Source organism: Falco cherrug, chromosome 7 (assembly GCF_023634085.1).
Source record: "Falco cherrug isolate bFalChe1 chromosome 7, bFalChe1.pri, whole genome shotgun sequence".
Lineage (NCBI taxonomy): Eukaryota > Metazoa > Chordata > Aves > Falconiformes > Falconidae > Falco > Falco cherrug.
The window spans coordinates 31,040,372-31,064,276 of NC_073703.1; the positions used below are offsets into that span (position 1 = coordinate 31,040,372).

At 44.8% G+C, this 23,905-nt stretch overlaps 1 protein-coding gene across 1 annotated transcript in view; it reads left to right on the forward strand.

Annotated features, from left to right (window-relative positions):
- The window catches only part of KCNH5 (potassium voltage-gated channel subfamily H member 5), a 160,206-nt gene extending 136,600 nt beyond the window's left edge, over nt 1-23,606 (forward strand). The window contains exon 11 of the mRNA XM_055717136.1: nt 21,919-23,606. Coding sequence (XP_055573111.1) covers nt 21,919-22,866 — 948 coding nt within the window. The 3' untranslated portion in view covers nt 22,867-23,606. The remainder of the gene's footprint in view (nt 1-21,918) is intronic.
- Nucleotides 23,607-23,905: the final 299 nt, after the last annotated feature.

Below are 23,905 nucleotides of genomic sequence, written 5' to 3' on the forward strand. Positions count from 1 at the left end.
TTTAAAATTTTTTATTGTTTGGCTTCCTTGTGTTCACAGCTATCTCCAGATTTGTTAATATTCCGTTGCAATATTTCCTAAAGGACTGTTTCACTGATTTAGATCTAGTACCACCTCTGATGGTGTCTAGATTTGTATATTGAATGTGCATGGGACAGAAGAGCCCATTTCAGGCACTCAAGCAATTAGACCTTGTCCAAACTGCAAATTGACAGTGGTCCCTGGGTGGCCCATGCCCAGGAATTTCTTGAGAAACTGCTAACAGGTCTGGGCCAAACCTGTGTGAGGAATTTATCAGCACTGAGAATGGAGTAGTTCCTTGTGCATTTGTAGCTGTGTGGTTACAGGCAGCCTAGCACAAGCCATGCTACACCTTCTGCCATCAGGAGACCTATGTGATTCCTTCTGAGTGAAGATTACAGATCTGAGGCTGGAGTTTATTTCTGCAGCTTTTCCTTCCCATCTCCTGCTCCCCTGAGCAATTCCATGGGTCTTTGCTTCTCTTCAGGGCCATGGAGATTTGAGTTCAAGGCAGTCAAAGCAAGGAAGTTAGTCCTTGGAGGACCGTGGTGACTTTGCCAGGTAGAGAGCAGCATAAAAATTCAAAGAGAAAGCTGCAGCAGCATTAACGTCACCCCTCTGTGCCTCTCTGCCAGCAGCGTGGGACAGCTGTCTGAGCGGAGCAATTGGAAAAGCTGTTGGTGGGTTTGCTTTCTCATGGGTGTTTCTGGTAGCTGTGAGCCTGGCTCTTTTCTGTGTGCCTCACTGCCTTCCCTCTCCTTTTTGCCACTTCATCACCACCCTTACGGTGGTCTCTTCTGGGTACCCTTCAGGTCATACAGACTGTGGGAAGTCGGGGCTGCGGGAACAGTTGCCCCTCTGAACCCCTCCCCGGAGGCATCGAGTGAGCACAGTGGTTTGTTTTCTCTCCCTGGGCAAGCACATTGTGCTGCCTTGGCTGTGACTGTTTGTGAATGGGGGCAGAAGTGGGTGATAAACCTGAAATGTTTTGAATTCGTCCAGGGGAAGGCAACACAGCTGGTGAAAGGGCTGGAAGGCATGTCCTGTGGGGAGCGGCGAAGGACTTTGGGCTTGTGGGGAGCGGCGAAGGACTTTGAGCTTGTCTGGTTTGGAGAAAAGGAGGCTGAGGGGTGACCTCATTGCTCTCTGCAGCTGCCTGAGCTGGGGAAGTGCAGAGGGAGGTGCTGATCTCTTCTCCCTGGGATCCAGTGACAGGACACTGGAAATAGTTCAAAGCTGTGCCAGGGGAGGTTTAGACTGGGCGTTAGGAAGCTTTTCTTTACCAAGAGGGTGGTCAAACACTGGAACAGGCTTCCTAGAGAGGTGGTTGATGCCCCAAGCCTGTCGGTGTTTAAAAGGCATTTGGACAGTGCCCTTAAAAACATACTTTAACATTTGGTCAGCCCTGAATTGCTCAGGCTGTTGGACTAGGTGATCATTGTAGGTCTCTTCCAACTGAAATTTTCTTTCCTCTCCTCTCCTTTCATTGCCATCTCAAAGACTTTGGGGTCTGAGTGAGTGTTTAAATACTTACCTGAAAAACAGGGCACTGTATATCCCCTGGGGGTTTTGGGAGGCCTGGGGTAGTATGGATTCATGACACAGTCTGGATTAATACATTTTGCATTTAGACTGCTGGCAGATGCAGAGATTAGCCAATGCACTATCATCTTTAATAGTGTTTCAGAGCCACATTAATCCCACAGGGTACTAGCAGGCTTCAGTTCTATTCTGAATATAATCTCTAAATTAAATACCTTCCTCAGATGTCCTGACCATGCTTCTGTAGGAGGGATAGGCAAAGCACCACCAACTCTGTTAGAAGTAGGACTGAGCCCAATTCTGATAATCCGTTGCCATTACAGAGGTAGACTTACTTTTTCCAGGACATGTAGCTTCCCTGTCTAAATCTAAATCAAAAGGACATTTTATCTTGTTTGTCATACTGCTGGTTTTTGTTGAGAAATGCAAGGCAATTTAGCATACTTTTCATTATGGGATCTTTGAAAAGTATGGTATGGATGCATAAAAAAAATAATTGTGTGTGCTGCTTTCTGCACACAGGGACTCAGCAGCTGTTATAAAAGTCACTCTGCTGATTTACCCCAGCGAAAGCCATCACCATCTCTTCTTCAGGCAGGCAATGCAAACTCAGTGAATTATTTGGTTGTGGGAAGATCATTAAATAGAAAATGTCGGGGATGGGCAGTGTCCGTAGGAAAACAAAGATGTAAATTGGCTATATTGGAGTGAAGGTTCAGATAGGCAATGATTTGCTATTGTGCTTTTTGTGAATTAATACCATTTTCTTGTTTAGAAAATGCTAAGTTAGAAAGCTTTCATAATTAAGAGACTCTCCCTAGTTGACTGCAGGCTGTCTGCTAATACCAATTCAGGGCAGCATTGCTTGCACAGAACTTGAATGAGGATAAATAAAAATAAATCAAAGGTTTGCTATTTTTAATCTTGTAAATATTAAAAAATAAACATTTTGTGTTCACCTCCCCTCATCGATTAAAATTGATGCTTTTAATCTCTTCCAGCTGCTAGAGAAGGGGAGGGAGCATGCATGGTGCAATGGGAAGCAACATTGCCGTTTCATTTTTGATTGCCAGTTTAAGGTTTTTATCATCAGCTCCCCCTGCGTTTTGATGTTGTGATGAACACGGGCACTGGCAGCTTAGCCAGCAGCAGACCCGAGCAGATCACCATCGGTGTCCCTGAGCTTCCCTCATGGGCTGTTACTTTGCCAGGCTTAGCCCTGCAGCAGGCTGCCTTTTGGGTGGGTGTCGTAACAGAGCTGATCTCCCCGTAGCTTCGTGTGACTCCCCTGGTGCCTAGGAAGCCATGGCAGTATTACAAAGGCATTTCTGTTATAGCTGAGAGTAGCCAGTTTATTTTGCGATGCCAGCAGTGTGCCTGGGAGCTGCTGCTGCGGCAGGTGGTTCCCTGCTTGTGGGGCATCCTAGCAGGTAGAGTGGCACAGAAAGTGGGGAAAGAGGGTTGTCGTGTTGTCTTACCCCCCTACAAATAATTAGCCTAGAGCAATGGATTTCTTCTTGCGTGGGCTGCTGAGCCTAATTACTGTGTAGATGTACAACTTTTCCCCCACAATAACCGCAAAAAGATGGGGAAATGTTACGAAACTGAGATGATTGATTCCAAGTGCTCTGGTTGCTTCTGTCATTGCTTTCTGGAGGTGAACGCCAGATGTTCTGATAACACAGCACAGCATGACTTGCAGGTATAAAAATGAGTTTCTACACCAGACTGCTCACTCCCCAAACCTCACTTCTGCAAAACTGGGAATGCCAGTTACAATGCAGCCACAACCATGGCTGGGGAAAGAGAACTTCTGCCTGTTTGTTGGAATCATATAAATGAATTCCCACAGGTTTAACAAGGAGCAGACGGAGCTTTAGCAGTCACCCAAGTGGGAGTTTTCTGGCTCCGCCCAAAATGGGATCTTTTGACCAATCTAGAAATGATCAGTAATGATTTCACAGCTGTTTTGCACTGGAGAGAGCACCGATTTTTTTCTTGCCTTGCCCTCTCTGAACAGGTTTTTGTCTTGGCTTGCTCAAAAAGGCTCCTTACCAGTTACATACAGGAGCCTGTGAAATGCCAAACAAAACTCCCTGCATAAGGTCCTTCTTTTCTGTGCAAGTATAAATCTGTCCATCTCTTTTTTTGCAGCACACAATTCACAGATGCAATAATACCCAAACGTGCTGGATCAGCATGTGATGATCATTGCAGCCCTGCAAATCCTAGATTTACCTTACTTTGAGTGCTATTTTTGGGCTGCTTTCTACAGCAAAGGAACAGTCCATGTAAGAAAGTATTAAATATTACACAAAGTGCAAGAGAAACTTTGTGCGGAAGTTTGCATGAATCCCATTAGTTTTAGTTAAAAATAAAAGGCAGCCTGTCACTTCCAACTTAATAATGGCTGATTGACTATGTCTATTTTTAATTGTCAGTCAGTTGCTGTGATGAGCAAGCTGCCTTGGTTTAGGTCCCATGCAAGGGAAGTCTGGAGGAGCAATTCTGAGAGTAGCTGATTTACATGTGTGCCAGAGGTGGGCATAGCTGTGGGGAGGGGCAGGGGGATACTGAGAAACACCTGAAATAAGCTGAGTCCCCTGTTGTTGCATTTTTGAGCAACTTGCTGAAAGGAAAAACTCTTCCTTGTGTTTAGGAAGAAATGCATATTATTAATCCATGTTTTTTCCTCAGATTTTTACTTCTCAGTTTTCACAGCCCTTAGTCTTAATTTGTTTCTCTTCCTAAAGATAACAAAAATATAATACGGTTTTCAGATGTAAGTTACTGTTAAAAAAAGGAGCATAGTATAACCAATTATAAAAGTCTCTGATTCACTTAATGCCATTAATTAAATTGTCAGTGATCTTTCGAACTTTGGAACCTTCTCTTGGACTTCTAGGTGAATTTCAGATTATTTTATTAGTACTCCACAAAGCTGTCTCAGTTGCTTGAAAGATTTTTTTATAGTGCTTCCTATCCTAAATATTTCCATTAGTCACTGTAACTCCAGAGCAGGGGGACTTCAGCTCTCCATGCTCTGTGAGTATATATCCCTTTTGGAAACAGTTCATTGTCCTCTCTTTTTAATTATGGACAGCACTTCTGTTACCACAGGAACAGGCTCTGGCTTTTTCTGAGAGCCTAAACCACTTTGTACTCCCTTAAAGATGTGGAAATTGAGACCTAAGTAACCAGCAGATGACAGCAGCAAAGAGCAACCATTTCTAAGCAGGATATTTCTACCAGACAGCCGAAATGTAGCATTTTTATCAAGATTAGCTCTGGTTTTCCATTTGTGCCCATCGCTTGCCCTTCAGTGCACAGATACCCAGTTTTCCTTCTCTATGTCCCTGGACTTACCAGAGCACCCTGGCATCTCGGCACTTAACTTCTGTGTCTAGCCTCACTATTTTCACTGATTCTGCCTCCCCTGGCTGCCTGCCGTTGTAATGAATTTCTATCTTGTCGTGGTTTAACCCCAGCCAGCAACTAAGTACCAGGCAGCCACTCGCTCACTCCCCTCCCCTTGGTGGGATGGGGAGGAGAATCAGAAAAAGGTAAAACCCATGGGTTGATATAAGAACAGTTTAATAATTGAAATAAAGCAAAATATTACAATAATAGTAATAATAATAACAACAGCAACAACAAAAAGGAAGGTAGCAGAGAGAGAGAGAGAGGGGAAAAAAACCAAGACAGACAAGTGATGCACAAGCCAGTCGCTGAGCAGCAGTCGGCCCCTCCCGGCCAGCTCCCCCCAGTTTATATACTGAGCGTGACGGTCCATGGTACGGAACATCCCTTTGGCTGGTTCAGGTCAGTTGTCCTGGCTCTGCTCCCTCCCAGCTTCTCGTGTCCCTGCTCACTGGCAGAGCGTGGGAAACTTGAGAAGTCCTTGACTCAGGGTGAGCACCACTTCGCAACAGGTGAAACACCAGTGTGTGATCAACGTTATTCTCGTACTGAATCCAAACCACAGCACTGTTACCGGCTACTAGGAAGAAAATTCACTCTATCCCAGCTGAAACCAGGACACATTTCCATCATGTATCCAAGGCAAATCCATTTTTGAATGGAACAGTTGTTGGTAGTTCAGTGCAACTCGATTATGAATGACCCCCATCCTTCTCCTAGGCTGTATTAGCCCTCCTGCTGAAGAAGGCTACAATAGAAATGTAAATGGATGAACTGAATCATGCATCTTTTTCATGTGTTATTAATGGTCCCTGTTTCCATTTATTAAAGGACTTAGCCAATAACCTCAAGATGTTCTATGAAAGTACATGAATAATAATTTACAATCTCAATGCAGTCATGCATTAATACATCGAACAGATGCCTGACTGATCATGTGAACTATCAGCCATAACTTAAAGTATTTGTCAGAAAGTTTGAACCAAGGCACTTTCCTCCCAGACCAGTTCTGCTCAAACTCAGTCCAGCATGTCAGATAGCTGCTAATATGGTAGATAAGTACGCTGCTGGGACAGAGACTGTTCTTGCAAAATCCCCAACAGCCGCTTTCAGCTTTGCTAGCCTTCTTGTGGGCAGATGCTCTTGCTCCATGGATCAGCCTTGCCCCATGAGTGGAACATCTGGCACAGCTGCACATCTGTAGGCATCCTCTAGCATCTAAGGCGGGTACCAGACCCCGCTGGGAGGTGTCAGCCTTCTAGAAGTGCCTGGACAAGGCCTTTCTTGGAAGAAGTGACTGATGAACTGCTGTCTCGTGTGGGTGGCATAGGGTTAGCTGGGTTTTTCAGACACCAGAAAAAAAATCAAACCAGATAAAACCAGAGAGAGTGCTTTGCCAAAGTCTCGGAGGTCAAAAGGTCCTCTGGGAAGTAAATGCAGCATCTGAGATGAAAAGTAACAGAGCCAGAGGTAGAGATTTGTACTACTTCTGTCTGGTGTCTCTCTGCATCCTTGCAGCAGCATTTATGCTGTACCAGCTGGTGTTCTGTTAATTGTGTGTGTACAGGGAGTGGTAGAAAGCATGCAAAGAGTGTGTAAACAGGGTGCAGCATAGTCACAAATGGGGAAATACAGAATCACCAATGATATCGATTGCAAAGTCCTTTTATTTGTGCCGATACAGGGTTTTCTTACTAGCCCCAGACAGGAAGAGGGGACAAATCAACTGGACCGACTCCAGTTTTACATGAGGAGGTCATTTCTGATCACGTTTAAAGGCAAATTTGCCAAAGTATACAATACTAAGGATTAAAAACAAATTTGTTTGGGTCTGGAGCAATGAGATAAGCTAAGGCTGGAAAAACAGCAGACTCAGCCCCTAAGGAGAATCCTGTGTCAGTGCCTAAATACATGGATGGGAACATAAAACAGTGCTGATGAGCTTTACAGAGATCCACATCTAGAAAAGAGGTGATGGCTGTGATATTAGGTATTAGGAAGATCACTGAGAATCACATGAGAAAATCTGAAAAATTCTCTTTTACCTGAGAAGAGACTAAATGCTGGGATACAATAGAACGATACCCACAACTAGGATATAGCCAGATCATTAAAATCCTCCCCAGCAGAGCCTTAGCTTACTGCCATGAAAGCCCAGGGATTGATTTAATGCAGTCAGCATGTAAATGGGAAGGAAATGGCTCTTCACCACACCATCTGTTTATCCCATCCCTGTAACCCCACTACTTAACTCTTTTGTGTTGTCTCTTCCTCATGCTGATACCCTTCAGAAATAAATACAAAGCTCCGCAGAGTCACCACTTGCCAAGTTTCTCAGTCACATCTTCTAAGACTAGGAAAAACATCTAATGGTCCCTTTGGGGACAGGCAGAGCACTTCTTCCTCCGTGGGTGTTTGTCACAGAGGCAACCTGCTGGTTTTGCTCGCGAAGAGGCTCTGATCCGACTATCATTAGCGACTTCATTTCTGCACAAGTAACCTTCAGGGAACAGCACGCTTCTCTTTGTGGTGAAGTTTCACATGGCTGATGCAATATTTCCATGCTGTCCTGGGAAGCTCAGTAGTTGGTGAATAGCTCTCCTCCAGGCTTTTCTGGCTGTGGGTGATTTTCCTTGACTTTCCACCACAGAAAGGAAGAGTTCTTCACTGGTGCAGATTCAGGTATGAGGAAACATTAGCAACATCACTGAAATGTGGTCTTTGCCCTCTAAAAATTTTTCATTTGATTTTGCTGTAAATAGAAGGCCCCTGCTCTGCTGGCAATCACAGATGCCTCTGAAAAACTGTAATTCCTTCAGTCTCTTGAACTAAAGCACCCTCAGAGGCAGCGCTGCACCAACCACTTTTGGCTAAAGGGAGATGCTCGGGTGAAAGTAACACATCCTCTTCATAATATATTTGTTCTTGACTGGATACTCTTCAATGTTTTCATGCTTATGTCTTGGGTCTTTTTTGCTCCTCAGGGGGTCCCTCCCCACTGAAACGCTGGCCGTGACCGTATTAAAGGCAATTACAGTACGTTTCAGCGGCCAGCACTCCTTACACACTGCCAACGGTGAGCTCTCAAGTGGGAAAATTGTAGCTCTTGCTGGGTGAGATGTTTCACTTGAAGAATCCCAGGGACACTTGTTAAGGTTGTTTCACAGAGCTGTCTATAGTTAAAGGAAGTTGATATTAAAAGTCTAAATTAACTTGTGGTCGGTTTTCCTGTTAAATTGGGATTTCCCGATGGTTTAACTGAGTTACTTCGCGTCTGTTGCACAGTGGGCTGACCCTGTCTTTCAGTCAGTGAATGATCTACCAGAGGTGTTCATCTTTTCTGAGTCTTGATTTCAGTTTAAAAGAATTGTCAGAGTCACACTGCCAGTGGATTTTGTGCTGATGTCTCTGAGCTGAGAAGCAGAGATGTGAGTTGCTGAATTCCCCCAGCTTATTCTCCCTTGCAGCACCCCTGTGGCTTTGTTTGCAGGGTGTCCCATGGGGAAGGTAGGCATAGGGGCACGTGGGACAGTCATTTGAGCTTGGTTTCATCCAAAAGATCTGTAGCAAGGAAGTGAGCGCTGGCAGCGCTTCCATGAGTTTGGTCGAGGCAGGTTCGGTGTTATGGCAATAGGCTGCATTTGTGGGTCAAGAAGGAAAAGATGTAGCTCTGAGGTACTTTTGGCGTGGCTGGCTGGCTGAAAGCAGAACCGTGGTGCACTGTGAGCTTTGGGCTTGAAAGCAGCAGATCCAGATTAGAGCAGTTCTGAACTAGTTCAACCTAATGAATCCTGCTTTTCTGCAGGGGGGTCACTACTATGCTGCGGCAGGGGTCCATGTGCCCTGCTCTGTGGTGTGACATAGACGTACCCTCACTTTCAGCCCCATGAGCATTTGAAAGATCAGGTCCTGGACCGGGATCTAGAAGCAAATAGGAAACAAGTAAACAACTGCCCAGCCACCAGCCCAAATCTGCCCCACTCAGGAATACTACCGCGTGTTTGAATTACCTTGAATCTGGAGTCAGTGGCTCTCCCCACCAAACTGGTCTCCACTGGTTCAAGTGAGGAATGTCTGGCAGTGGCAGAGCAGGATGTTTTACCTCCTTGTTTTGTAATATGGAAAAATACAACAAGGTTGGATGCCTTGGCTCCCTGGTGTACAGAGGCTGCCCGTTGTCCCTTTCCCTTGGGTCTGGCATTCATATGTTCTGACCTTTAAAATTATTTCTTCATTTCTGACTCATCACTTCCAAACGAAACTGATGGTGTTCTACATCACATGGCACTGGAAGTGCATTGTTTTAATTGAAGCTCAAGTTATAAAAGCTTTTCAATAAATTAACAAAACTTGAAAATGATGAAGTGAAGAAACAGAGTAGCTGATAGCACATTCCATACAAAAACAGTGTTTCTGAAAGCCAGGTAGAATATCCTCAATGTCATAAGCAAGGCTGATAGTAATGGGTGTTACTTTTGTTAGACCAGTGAATATAGCTGGGAAAAAATCAACAAGCTTTCAGTTGCCAAACACTTTTTCAGATTTGAAGACTTCAGATTAAATTTCAGGCACTTTATAATCAGGGACAATAATATTTAGAGGGGAAAAAAAACCCATAATGATTCCAATTAATTTAAATTTCCACTGAAAGTAGAGAGAATAGTTCATTTTGGGAACAATTTGCAATTCTTTTGCTGATGTATGACTTTATAAATGGGGACTCTTAGGCCTTTATTGAGACCATTTAGTCTTCAGGCAGAAACCCATAAGAGGAAAAACCACAGAGAACAAAACATGAATTCTGCAAATCCTCTTCACGTATGTTCTGTGTGGCTTTGTGCTAGGGACATGCAGGAATACAGGGTCTGTCACCAGTAGGGCTGGCCAGAAGCCAGACGTGAAGATTTTGACATTTTTCATTGGAGTAAGAGCAAGACCTTGTGAAAATAAACAGAGGTAGTGCGGCCTACCTTCCCACCCTACTTCCAACACAAACCTGAACAGCAGTAAAGTCCTGGACTGGATATATTTGCAGCAATTAGCAATTACAATTGAGCACTTTCAATTATTTCAAATCCAAAACTATGTTTCCCAGGCTGGACAATAGTGAAAAGAAAGTGCATTATTATATTAATAATTATATTTTACTTTAATAAATGTATTTATATTTATATGTTTAATCTTTCTGCAGTATGGCTTTTCCTACTGTGGGGACTCTGGGTTGGAAACCTTGGTTCCATCCCTCTTGCTCATCCACTAAGCAGCTCAGTGACCCTGAGCAAGTGATGCATGACCTCTCTGTGCCCTGGTTTTGATGTCTGGCAAAATAGGCAACAACATGGATCCTACTTTCTCCAGTACAGGGAAAGAAGAGTGGTAGATTAGTACTGTATATTTATATTGATGATCAATTTTCTGTTCCAAGTTAAATGAGACTGAAGAGCAGCTTGAAAAGTCTTTTGGTGGTTTTCACCATCCCAGAGAGCACCATTTCTGCATCTGCCCCAAACTCAAACTACCCCGCTGTCATCTGGAGGTTTTGAACTATCTTGCCCTGTTTATGCTCAAAAGCATGTCAGCCTTAGGAGATACTGCACTGGGCAAAGCGAAAGCTGCTGTCTCTGAGGAGTTTCTTTTTTTAATCATCTGTAGCAAAATGCACAGACCGTAAATCATCTGCACCACAGCAAAGCCTCAATCAATTGACACTGCTGCCTACTGACATTGCATGAGGTCAGTGCCAATAGCAGATATTGATCCAGTGGCCGTTCTAAGTTTGCAAGGACCCAGCCTGCCTGATCTAGTTGGAGACTGTCCTGTTGAAGGGGCACTGTCTCACAGTGAGCACACCACCCTGCAGCTGAGCCAGGAGGCAATGGGAAGCTACCTTCAACTTTGAGCCGTAGGGTACCTAATGGTGATGTGCTGGAAGGATTGGTGGTGGCAACTTGGTCTTAGCGCACCACTTAGTGTCACCAGCTATTTACATCAATGTGGAGTTCTAAAAGTCATGGGATGGTTTTTGTCGTGGTGAGTGGAGGCCATCTTTGCTGGGATTCTCCTTCCCATCCAGTGAAGGATCTTGAGTCTGTTGAGCATGGATTTTTAGCCTTCTGCGGGATTTCTTTTTCCCAGGGGCTAGAAATCCACCGTGATCTCAACAAATACCTCAGCTTCCCTTCTTGCAGAAGCTGGAAGGAAAGAAAGTCCTGCAGGTATGTTAGAAATCTGCTCTTCTCTCTGCTTCAGTGCCAGGCAAAGAAGTACAAGAAATATCTCTCCTGCCCTTTGCTCACTCTAATAACTTCAGTTAGGAAGCTTCAGTAAGGAAGAGAAGGGGAAGGGAAGGGAGAGGTGAGTACACAATGCTCTCCATCAAGAGGACATGTGCAAGAAGGAGAGATTGGGAGAAAGAGGCAGAGGGCAGGAGGAACTGTTTACTTTGCTCACCCACCAAATGACCATCTGAGGCTAAGATTGTTTAAAGGGAGAGCTGTTATGGAGTAAAGGAAGGTGTGGATTTAAATCCCAAAGTGGTTAAACCTAACTAGTGAGAAGGAACAAGGGTCCCCATGAGACACTGCTCAGTAATAGTTACACTGCAACAGTTATCCCAAAATTGCTCTCTGCTCAATTTCCCCATGCTTAACCATCTCTGTGTTGTATACAGAAAACAAATTAGGCCTTAATCCCACAAAGCGTTGCAGCTCCCTAGTCCATTTTAGCCTTTGTTATCGAGTTCAGTGTAGGATTTTGGGTCCTGAAAAGGAACTGGGAGGCTAAAGCTGTATTTGATTGCCCCAATAGTGACAGGAGCCCCATAGGAGGGATGGTGTCTCTTTGGGTCATGGCCACAGTTCAATTTCTTCTGAGGCCACACAGATAAATAATCCTCTGTGCAACGGACTGACCCTAAACTAGGCAATAGACCCTGACTGAAAAATACCATAAATTCATAAATGAAGTAGCCTTTCTGTGTGCATTTTGCTGTCTTCGATAGTATTGGAGAAATAGGTCTGAATGTGGCTGTTCTACAACATGCTAAGGCATCTGCTGTTTGGTTAAAGCAAAGAAAACAGAAAATAGTGAGGGCAAAGTAGCAAAATGAGCGAGCAGTTTCAATTGCAGGGTCTTGTTTAAAAACCGCGGCAAAGCTCCTCACTTCCAAAGGTGCACAGTGCCCTTCTTCAGCATCCCTTTCCAAGCAGAAACACAGAGGCCAGCAGGCATCAGATATAACAGCTAAGTCTGCAGCAGCAGAAAGTCCATGCATTGGTTTCCCTGGGGGAACAAAGAGGAAGAGGCGTCTAAGTGCCAAATGTATGGGCAGGAGGTAGGTGCTCATGTCTGGGCAACTGGAAGAAAAAAAAGAGCTTCTGATCTCCTGATCCAGGAGAATGAGCTGCCCTTGAGGTTGCTGTAAACGTGTGCAATTGTGCAGAGTAAGAGGCTTTGGCATTTTTTTGGAAATCTGACTCCTTAGCTTAGCAAGTGCTTAATTAAACATGTAATCACACCATTTGAGGAATCAGTGCCCGTCACTCAAGCTGAGCAGTTTGACTGATCCTTCCTTGGAAATTAGGTGTCAATGCTACCCTTAATGATGGTTTGGCTGATGTACGATGCCACATGAAGTCCTCTCCTGATGCCCTGATACATCTGGTGTGCACTGCCCTAGGCATCTTACTGCAGCAGTGCCTTGAGCCCTTAATCTTGAGTGGTAATCCTGAGAACATCTAGGTGTATTATTTTTTTTTTATGGCTGTGTTTTTAATGAACTGTCTTAGTTTTGGCAACAAGCCAAAACAGTGACCTCTCTCTGCTCTCAGCCATGCATTGTAGTCTCTCAGCTGTAAATAGTTAGCAATGATAGAGGGATTTTCAGTTAATTGGAGAAACGAGGGCAGTGTTATTATCCTCTCTTACACTGGGAGAGATGGAGACATGAAGAGGCAGTGTGCTTTGCACAAGACCTCCCGCTTGGCCAAAGATCAGGCCAGCAGAATAACCCACCCCCCTGAATCCCAGCCTGGTGCCGTATGTGTTGGGCCATGGTGCTCTCAGGATGTGACAAATGTGACTTGGATCTCTGCCTGCTTCTGTTCTCTTACTTCTTCAATGCAGGCATGTTGTAAAGTAAAGCAGGATGACTTCAGATCCATACCAAGTATGAAGTAGATTGGGCAAACTCTCAACCACTTTCTTCTTAATATGCATGCTTGTTCGCAAATGCAGATCAGCCTAATTGGCTGCCAGCATGCACAGATGTCTCTCTGCAAGAGTAGTTGGGTGCTGTGCGAATTGATTGCAAACACAAAATGGAACCAGATTAAAATCTGACCTACAGTAACCAATTTCTAAAACACAGAGCAAGTGGTAACAAGGTGATGGAAGTTCTGGGCTTTGGGAAATCAGTTAGTGGCTGTTGGGTTCTTCTGAAGGGTCTCTCCCTCCCTGCGTGCCCCACCTTTTCTTTAAATGAGCAGCTTGGGGGACACAGATCTTTATTTAAAGTCATGATGAAAGGATTAACCCCTTTATTGCCTATAAAATGTCATCGGATGTCCCTTAAAAGGGCTTTTTCAACATTATGGGAATAATTCTCCTTTCCTTGAAGTGACATCGCTTTGTTACTCAGATTGGAAATCTTCACATCTCTTACAAGCCACTTCTGTAATCGCTTAGGAGGGAACTACATGAATATAGTTTCTCCAAAGCAAAATTAAAATGTGCTTAGCAGCAAGCTTTTGCTTCTGCATGCTACCATGTCTGTGAAGTCAGGATCAATGGAAATTTGCAGAAAGACTATTATTTACTGTTTCTTTCAAGCCGCCAGCAGACTAACCTACAAAAATCTTCTTTTCCTCCAAAATCCAGCATGAAAGACTGTTTAGTGAAACATTTCTATCCCAGAGATTAACTAATTGCTCAGCAGTCAGTCGTTTTCACTGCACAGCCAAGGACAGTGATTCCTTTCTCACACGCAGATGGAGCAATGGTTTAACATAAAACAGTTCCTGGGACAGGAGGATTAAGGAGAATTTACTGGAGAGCAATTAAAACAGTTGTTAGAGCAATTTGTTTTTGAGGCTGAATTTCACATCAAAGTAAAGCTATCTGAGCAGAACAACAATAAAGCCATCATTTCAGGCCATCTATTCTGCATCTTCAAAATGCAGATTAATCAAGTGAGCTAAAAGGACATGGAGGTTTACAGGAGTAAATTAGGTGAAGCAGTCTACATGAAGTTTGCATTTGGAAAGAACCACCCTGGCTTCAGTCTCTGTTGGCTCTGGCTTTTTGTGGCTTCAGCTCCCTTCCATTTCTGCCAGGTTTCTTGTCACTGTTGCATTGGGTGGAGGGTTTCTGACTGTGCTTCTCAGTTGCAGAGACTGCTGCCAGCACAGGACGCCACAGTCAGAGGCTGCGCTCATGCAGAGCCGTACCAAAAAGCTGTTAATGGAAGCTGTGCTGGAGCCAGTGCTCCTTACTGGTGTTTGCTGGTCTTGCTGCCTTGCTTTTCACATCTGAGCTGTCTGCTCCTACTTCCTTGCCATGCCCTGACCTAGGAGGAGGCATTACTCCAAACTCTTCCTTGGGGTTAAGAGCTGGAATTGCATCTTTTTGTGGTAGGCGAGTAAACCTGCAACCAAACAGGTTTTGAAGGCAGGGAATCAGTTCAGACACAGTGGGACCATCCACAGTGCATGGCAGTGGCTTCTTGCATCTATCCCAAGGAAGGCTGGTGTTACACCAGTGGTTCAGGTTTCTCTGGCACGCTGTGAGGCTCATGGGCTGGACTCTCAGGCAAAGGACAAATACAGATGGCCGGTGGCGGCTCTGTTAGACTGAACTGCATGTCACAGCTCCGCTAGCCCAGGGGCTCCACTTTCTGCCTAATTGCAAAAAGGGCTTGCCTAAGGTAATTTCCTATTCATTTCTCTTCATTCTTGCAGTAGTTTAATATTTTAAAGTTAAGCACGTTTTATTTCATGTAAATAAAAAGGGAGATTTGTTAGCATCTTAAAAGTTATTTTTAAAAGGATATTTAATATCTGAAAAAATAAGGTTTAAAACCACTTTAACGTCAAGTATTAATAGTGAATCATGTTCTCTGTGACCTGCCTAGATTTAAAAAAACACTTCAGTTTTGGAGCAAGCCTGTTTACCAAAGGTTACATGTGAAAAATTGGGCTTGACTGGCCTAGTTTTCAGACTATCAAAAAAGAGGGTACCAGAAATGTCCTGTTTTGAGAACTCAAGGCTCCTGCAGAGGACTAGTCCTCAAGGATTGAGGGCTGAAGCATCCTAGACTCATCTGAGCACATCAAAGCAATGGCCTGGGAAGGGTTTGCTGGTGGTGACAGTTCTTAGCAGCGCACAGTGCCAGCAGTGGGAGAGATCCCAGCAGGACCTGCCTTGCAGCATCTGGGAGCTGGATGAGATTTGCAGTGCCAAAGGATGCTTGTACGGGAGCAGCCACAGCCATCCCAGGTAGGCTCCAATTTCCTAACTGCTGTGGGGAGACCAGCTCAGTTCCCTTCCCGATTAGTGGTTCATCCGATTGCTCCCTGCAGGCAAAATGTCTATTTTTTTCACAAGCTCTTACTTGGACCCACCAGTTTGGCATGGTCTTCTGTGCAGTTGTCCCTCGTCCTCCCTCTGCAGCTTTTAAAATAATAGTGTTTATCTGGAAGGACTGGCTGGTCTCTGAGGCTGGGTGGGGAATGTATCCCAGCCAGGAACTGGCAATACCCCAGCACGCTGGGGGGAAATAAAAATAGCATCAGGGGATGGTACACACACATGCACAGAGAAGAGCTTTGCAGGAAGGTTTTTTACACCATCTGCACCAAACTGTGACATTTGCACTGCTAGAGGCAAGGGTTTGGTAATACTTACCCACTATCACTCGGAGGATGTCTGCATCCCAGCAACATGTACAAAGCTCCCTGTATGGACACACTGGAGACAAACAGGCATGTCAGGGTACAGCTTGTCTGGCCCGTTTTAACATCTAGCTGCAGGTGAAATGACTCACACCCTCCAAGTGCCTTTTTGTCTCCCTTGACTGTGCAAGGCTCCTGGAGGATGAGTTCAGATGCAGACACAGGCTGTGTAGGTAAACCCTGTTCTGAGTGTCTGTGGTCTGGAAACTGGGTATTTTTTGCAGTTTATTCTTAGAAGCAGGAAAATAGCACACCTGTCTGAGCACCACATGGGTTGGGGCATCCTGTGTCTAAATCCTGGATCTGGTACAAAATTCACCTCCCTCATTAGCATGAGAAAAATGTCCATTACTTTTCTACAATGCACTCCAAGATGTGAAAATTAATAGTATTTTTTGCAATCATCTTTACAAAAGTTTGTTTTATGTTGTGCAGCCTAGGCATGACTTAAGGTTTCCTTATTATTTTCAGTTGTGTTTGTTGGGGTCTTTGTAGCTTTGTTTCTGAAGAAAATGAGGTATATGCGATTGCTGTATTTGTCTGGTATTGGTTATATCATCAAAAACTTTAAAATCTATTTGCCAGCTTCAGCTGAGCTTGTGCAAAGGACTCACCTTGAATCATTTCAGGCCAAGGAGGGGATGGAAGACAGCTCTCCTATTTCTGAAAAAAAAGGACCTATTTCATTTTCAGTGCTTCTGGGGAGGGGAACAGTAAGTAGTTGTCTTCAGGGCCACAATACTGAATTAAGGTGCCTTCTAGGATGTTCCCGTATTAAATGGGAGCAAAAATACAGAGATCTGGACAAATACATTGGATTGTGAGTAATCAGATGCAAGGGACATGGGGCTTCTACAAGACGTAGATACAGACAAGATAGTTACCTCTGGAACAAATTTTTGAGAGGTGACCACCATCCACATCAGCCTAGCCTGTGCATTAATGACTGTGACCTGTCAGTTACGGATTGCAGCCCCAATCCAGCCTCATGGCAGGGTTCCTCCTTCTGCTCTACATGGATGTATGTATCTGTGGGGACTAAACGTATTTGCTTTCTGTTCCAGTTTTTGGCACTGCAGAAGTGCCCAGTGAGCTGAGTCAAGCCAGTTCTCCCACGACAGGGTCTCTCTCCCCTTGATGCAGGACTCCAGCATCCCTTGCCCATCACCACGTTTGTAGGATGCCACAGCTTGGGCACCCAGAGTTTATTAGTCACTGTGAAAATCTTTACATTGATGGCCTTATGTGACTTTCCCTCTCTCTCACTCTGCGTACACTCACCGTATTCATCACCATGACAACTGTGTGCCCTTTTGCTATACTGTTACCTGTTTCTGTGGATTTCTGTTTCTGTGATGGGGGGCAGGTGCATATCGAACGCCATTAACAACAGCATGGGATGTTCTATGAATGGGACAGGATGACCTCTGGTCAAATATTTGCCACTTCTATGAACTTAACTGTAATTCCTCAAGACTTTTACCATTTTTCTCAATCTGTTCACATACCTTCCTTGGAATCACTTACTAAGGGATATGTGTGAATGGAGCAAAGTAATGAAGGGATGATTTTCACAGTACTCATACAAAAAAAGGCAGCAGAGAAGGGATGCATTTCAAAGCACCTGGAAAGGTCACAGCTTTACTGGTTATTTCAGTGGTAGATGGGAGAACTTGTGTGTATCTCAGCCTTGAGCTTGCTCCCCAACCTCTCATTGCTGCTGCCGTTCTCTACACTTGGCTTTGGTTTGGTTATACAAGCTGGCACCTCAGAGGAGCTGCTCCAGCAGTAATGTACCCACTGCCAGTACCTTTGGTAAGGTCCCTCTTTGGAAGCAGCACTGGGCTGAGTTCACAGTCACGGTAAGTTACCTCTCTGTATGGAGGGGATGGAGGCTGGGGGTAACATCACATGGAGAATCTCAATTTGCGGTTGTGTCTTCTGTGCCTGCCTTGTACATCACCCAGGGCTGGCCATCAGTTAACTTCTGTTTAACCTTTCCCAGCTCAATAATTAATGTCACCTCCAATCCCTTTCCTTCCCGAAATAAATACATGAAAAGCAAGGAAGGATTTATGTTGCATGGCGCAGTCTTGCACAGTCCCATCTGTAAAGGTAGTGAAGTCCTACACTGAATCTCCGTCACATTAATGAATTTAGCACTTGTCATGAGACAATTCAGTATTGTGGCCCTGAAGAAAACTCTTTACTCCTTGAAATGTGCTATACACACAAGTTAATTCAGTTTCTTCTGATTAAATCCTTTGGGGTTTGTGTCTATTCCTGGGACATACGTTTGGACAAGCCTATGTGTAACATCTCTGAAAAGGACTAGGGATAACTGAAATAGCTCATCCAATTTCAGATTTCACAATAAGCCTCTCCCAGTTTGCTGAGGAACGTCAGGTCGCATGAGGTGTTTTTCTGTTCTTATTTATAGAGAAAAATATCCAGTAATAGTTATTAGACATAATTAAGTCTCCATGTAAACGCATTTAATCCTATTCTGGCTTAGGTTGAAACACTGTGGAAGTGGATTAGATCCAACCACATGGAAAAATTGCGAATATGGAAAAAATTGGCAATGAAAAAAACTATTTTTGCTGGAATTCACATCTCTTTTTCCCCCACCCCACCCCTCAATTCTTTGTCTGTACAAGAGGACCTTTCTTTTCTTTTACTTGTGCACATTCTGATGATACCAGGTAGTCCTGACTGAGACTGGATCCTTGCTGTGCTAGTTGTAGTGCTCCCTTGGTGGCGGGTGGACACCCTGCAGAGGGGACTGTCTCCGTGGGGTGACACAGGGGTGAAATGATTTCCTCACGGTGAAAGAGTAGTGCAGTGGGTGAATCAGGACCAAGACCCCAGCCTCCAAAGTGTTATAATCTCACAGTGCCAGCTGGGATATGAGGGTCTGCTTGGTTATGCATTTCAGAGTGGAAAAGGAAATAGCAAACAGCTATGAACAAATACAGCTTACATGAGAAAGCCAAGGGGAGGGTCGGCCCACCTTTGCTCCCTTGGAAGTGTAGCTCCACCAAGGCAGATCAGCCCTGAATCCTTAACTCCCAGCCAGACCTTGGATTTCTGAGTCCCTGGGCATTTTCTGTGCTAATTCAGAGTGCAGCAGGCTTGCTTCTTTGAAGGAACTGCCCGTAATCATTGCAGGGTGTATCACTTTCTGTCCCAAGCAGGGAAAGAGGAAAAGATTTTTCTGCCAGGCTTCAGCCTGCATCCTACCAGAGGGTGAAGGAACATCTCCTCCTGGGGAGGTGACAGTAGCACTTTGGGAGTGTCTTCACTGCATGGGCGTAAAGTGCGGAGAAAGCCCATAACTGTGAGTAGTTACTGGGTTCTTGGTCTCACTCAGCCAGAGCAGATGTGCACAGCACGTCTGGTGGCGTTCATCATCTCGGCTGCCCAGCCCTGTAGCAGAGATGCGTTCAGCTTTCCCCAAAGCCCTGGCCCCGTGCTGAGACACGGCAGCGCTCAGGCTCCGATTACCATGCTGCTGGGCTCAGCTCGTCTGGGTGGTGTCTGGCCAGGTGGTTCTGGGGCAGGAAAAACCACGAGTGATTTCCTGGCTTTCAGAAGGGCCCACGTTGGGAGTGTGAGGTACAGGTGGTGTCAAATTAGCTAAGTCTTGGCTTTTCTTCTCCAGAAGGCAGGAGCAGTCATGGATAACTATATTCTGGCAGGAAGATAACCTCTGGCTGGAGAGGTTTTGAACTGAGAGGAGAAAAGGGAGAAATGAAAGAACAAGGGTAGGCGGGGGGGGGGGGGGGGGGGGAGAGGGAGGTGATGGTAGTTTTCAGTGATGTGCAAGTGTTTGGAGAGGAATCAAAAACCGGTGCTGAGATTGTTGTTGTTCTGGTCTTTATAAACAGCTGGCAGGACAGAAGCTGTCAAAGTTACCTCATGCCTCTCCTGCCCACACGTTTAGTGCTGCCTTGCAGCATCCCCACCTGCCTCCGGCCACCAGGCACACGCTGGCAGGGGAAGGGGGGGCTCAAGCAGTAGGGTCATGGCCAGACCGCACGGAAACATTGGGCAGAGGATGTTTCCCCCACCCCCACCAGATGTTTTCAGGGACCCAGCCACGCTGGCCTGGCTCAGCACCAGGCAGAACAGCACAGGCAGACAGGGAGACCAGCGGAGGAGCCAGCCATCTTCTCTGAAGTGGGGCTTGGGGGCACATCCTTGCAGCTGGTTGCTTTCAGCATTGCATCATCTGCCAGAGGTGCCGCGCTGCTCTCCAGGGAAAGGAAGGCACAAACAAAATAACACAACCCACCTTCCAAATCTTCATTTAGGGAGCGTGGCTTCAATTAAATGCAATTACTTATTTTTGAATCAAGTGCAGCTTCTCTTGCGTTTATTCGCTGTGCTCAGTGGCTTGGCTGAGAGAGAGTTGCTCCATGAGGGGAGGTGCTGATGAAGGGGAGCTTCCAAATGAGTGTATGTGCCGCTGCATCTAGGTCAGAGGAGTCAGATGAAAGTATCCTCCATGTTTCTTTCTTTGTTTTGTTTTGTTATTAAACTGGGCTTCTAATAAACATGTTAACTTTCCAAATTATTATAAATGGCTAGATCTATCAGCAGCACACAAGGATGTATTTACTGTGTTTGAAAGCTCTCTAATGAAGCTTTGAGGTCCAGCCCATCCCAGATTCACGCAGGGAAGGAGCTGTAGCCATCGTGGCACTCCTCTCTGGCTTCTGAAGATGTGAAACTTGAAAGCAACTATTACTTTGCAAATATGGACAGGTGTGAGAAGCCTTTTTATAGAAAGTAAATAGGTACCAAAATACGGATACTCAAATGGATACTTCAAAACCTACATCTGACTGTCACAGATTTTGTTCATGTGTTACAGGGGCTTGCTATTACTTTTCTTACCAACACTATCCCTACACAGTGTGTATTTGCATTTGATCACATGCTGTTTTCACTTCAGTATCGTCATCCAGAGAACAAGTTTCCCTAATGTGTCTCAGTCCCACACTCCAGAAAACTGGATGAACCTAAAAAAAAATAATTTTGTATGAGTAAGATGCATAAAATCCACAGCAAGGTTTTTACTCTGTGCATCCTACCACAGCTTGAGGCTCAGATTCCTTTTCGCTTAGAGGCCTGAGAGATGCTGCAGGGTCAAATAACTGTGGCATGAACTGGCATGGTGGCACAGAATGGTGGATCGTGCTGGGGTTTATAGTCACACCCGCTTGTTATGGTGCTTCTTCATGATGCTCCCAGTACACCCACACATACTAGCCATATAAACTCTCCAGGAAATGCTCATGTTGCTGCGTGAAGCCACCCAACATGGTACATGGGGAACCTAATTGCACCCTCCAGCCACTCCTAAAAAACTAGCAGCAATAAGCACAGCTAGAAAGTGGTAAGTACACTTGGATTTTCCAGTCTCTGGAAGGGTATGTACATTGAATTAACTTGTAGCTGTGTAGTCTCCACTGAATTACTGTTCCCTTTTGATCTGTACTAAAGATAGTGATGGAGCAGGTATGAGTGTGAGTAATGGGTAGATAGGTATCACAGTATCTGGGTTCTTGCTTACTTGCTTGCTTCTCTTTATTCTGTTTCTTTCCTTCTCTTGGTGCTGGGATGTTTTTAGTTCTTCAAGGCTCTATCTTCTGCATCAAAAATAAAGGTGAAACCTTTTATACTTTTAAGAAAGTGTGTCTGTGGGTTGACAGTTGGACTTGATGATCTTAAAGGTCTTTCCCAACCTAAATGATTCTATGATGTTATGATTCTCTCTATATGTACCCTACCTATGCTGTGGCATATATCTGAGGTTACTGTGTCGTGATCAGCTCCATGTGAATTCACTACAAGAAATCAAGATAGAAAGGAAGGAGAAATGGCTGTTCTCTCCATACTGTTTCCTCATCTCCCATTACTGTTTGCCATACGCAATTTCTTTTGTGTACTGACTCTGTTGTGGATTTATGCCCCATAGATCATCTTCCGAAAGATCAGCGATGTTAAGAAAGAAGAAGAGGAGCGCCTGCGCCAGAAGAACGAGGTGACACTGAGCATCCCTGTGGACCACCCTGTGCGGAAACTCTTTCAGAAATTCAAACAGCAAAAGGAGATGCGTAATCAAGGCTCAGCCCACATTGACCCAGAAAGGAACCAGCTTCAGGTGGAAAGCCGGGGCGTGCAGAATGGGGCCTCCATCACAGGCACCAGCGTGGTCACCGTGTCTCAGATCACCCCCATCCAGACGTCTCTGGCATACATGAAAACCAGTGAGGCTGTGAAGCAGAACAACAGGGATGCTATGGAGCTCAAGCCAAATGGAAATGGAGACCAAAAATGTCTCAAAGTAAACAGTCCGATGCGAATGAAAAACGGGAATGGGAAAGGGTGGCTTCGACTGAAGAACACCATGGGGACCCATGAGGAGAAGAAGGAGGACTGGAACAACGTCACGAAGGCTGAGTCCATGGGGTTGCTCTCTGATGACCCCAAGTGCAATGACTCGGAGAACAGTGTAAATAAAAACCCACTGAGGAAAACAGACTCTTGTGACAGTGGAATAACAAAAAGTGACCTTCGCTTGGATAAAGCCGGTGAGACTCGCAGCCCCCTGGAGCACAGCCCCATTCAGGCTGACGCTAGGCATCCTTTCTACCCTATTCCTGAGCAGGCCTTACAAACCACGCTGCAGGAAGTCAAGCACGAACTCAAAGAAGATATCCAGCTGCTAAGCAGCAGGATGGCTGCCCTTGAGAAGCAGGTGGCAGAAATTTTAAAAATATTGTCTGAAAAGAACGTACCCCAGATCTCTTCCCCCAAGTCTCATTTATCACCCCAGCGGCACCCCCAGATACCCTGTCAGGATATTTTTAGTGTTTCAAGGCCTGCATCACCTGAATCAGAAAAAGATGAAATCCACTTTTAGCATATACCTGTGTGTATATATGTATACAGTATATATGCAGCGGTGTATATATACCTTTATACATATATATGTGTGTGTGTATACAGTAAATATATAAACATATATATTTTCACTTGCATCCAATATGACTTGAACACACCAAGGGTTTTGATATGTAAATATTGCATGTCCAGCTGGATTCTGGCCTGCCAAAGAAAACAATTATTAACATAGATATTGCTTGTATAATATGCAGTTGACTGCATGCACACTTTACATTTATTTATAATCTCTATTATGTAATAAAAGAATGACTTTTGTTTAACAAAGGCAATGTACTATTTAAAGAATCAGGGTCTAACCTGCCAATATTGCCATGACAGTTTTGATCTCAGGCTGGGTGAATTGAGCTTTTATTTCCTCACTGTCTTTTCTGCCGAGTTAAGCAGTAGATTAACGTGACATGGAGGACGCATTCAGACTCCAATTAGTATTGTTTCCTGGATTCGTTCCATTACAATATACTGTATATTTGGTGATAAATTCCCTTACTCCTCCTAAAGGGGAGGGCTCAGCTCCGTGGCCAGGGAAGTGCACCATGTCTGGTGCTGGGGGGGATCACTGGAATTTATTCATGTGGGTATGGTGCATGCACAGCCTTTTATTTCAAGTATTCTCCTGCTCTTTTAACATCATAAGTAAGAAATAATAACGGTGATTTATGTAACAAAATGAAACTAACAGAAACTCCGTTAGCTGCACTCCCTGAGTGTTTGGGGGTAACTTCTTTCTTGAAAGCCTCCTTTTACTGATGCCATTTTTACTGAACTGTTAGAGTAACATTATGTAGATTCTCTTTGCAGCACTCAGCGATGGTGTCTGGTTCTGTCAGTATCTTCATTAAGATGTCCCCTTTGTGTAGGGCTGAGGTTGCTCTCCTGCTGTCCCCCACATTGCCTCTGGCAGAAAGACTTTGCATAAGCAAGGGAGAGAGCAATCTTAGGATCCTCGGGAACCACGTGAGCAGGTTTGAAAGCCTGAAGGTAAAAGGCTGCAGTTA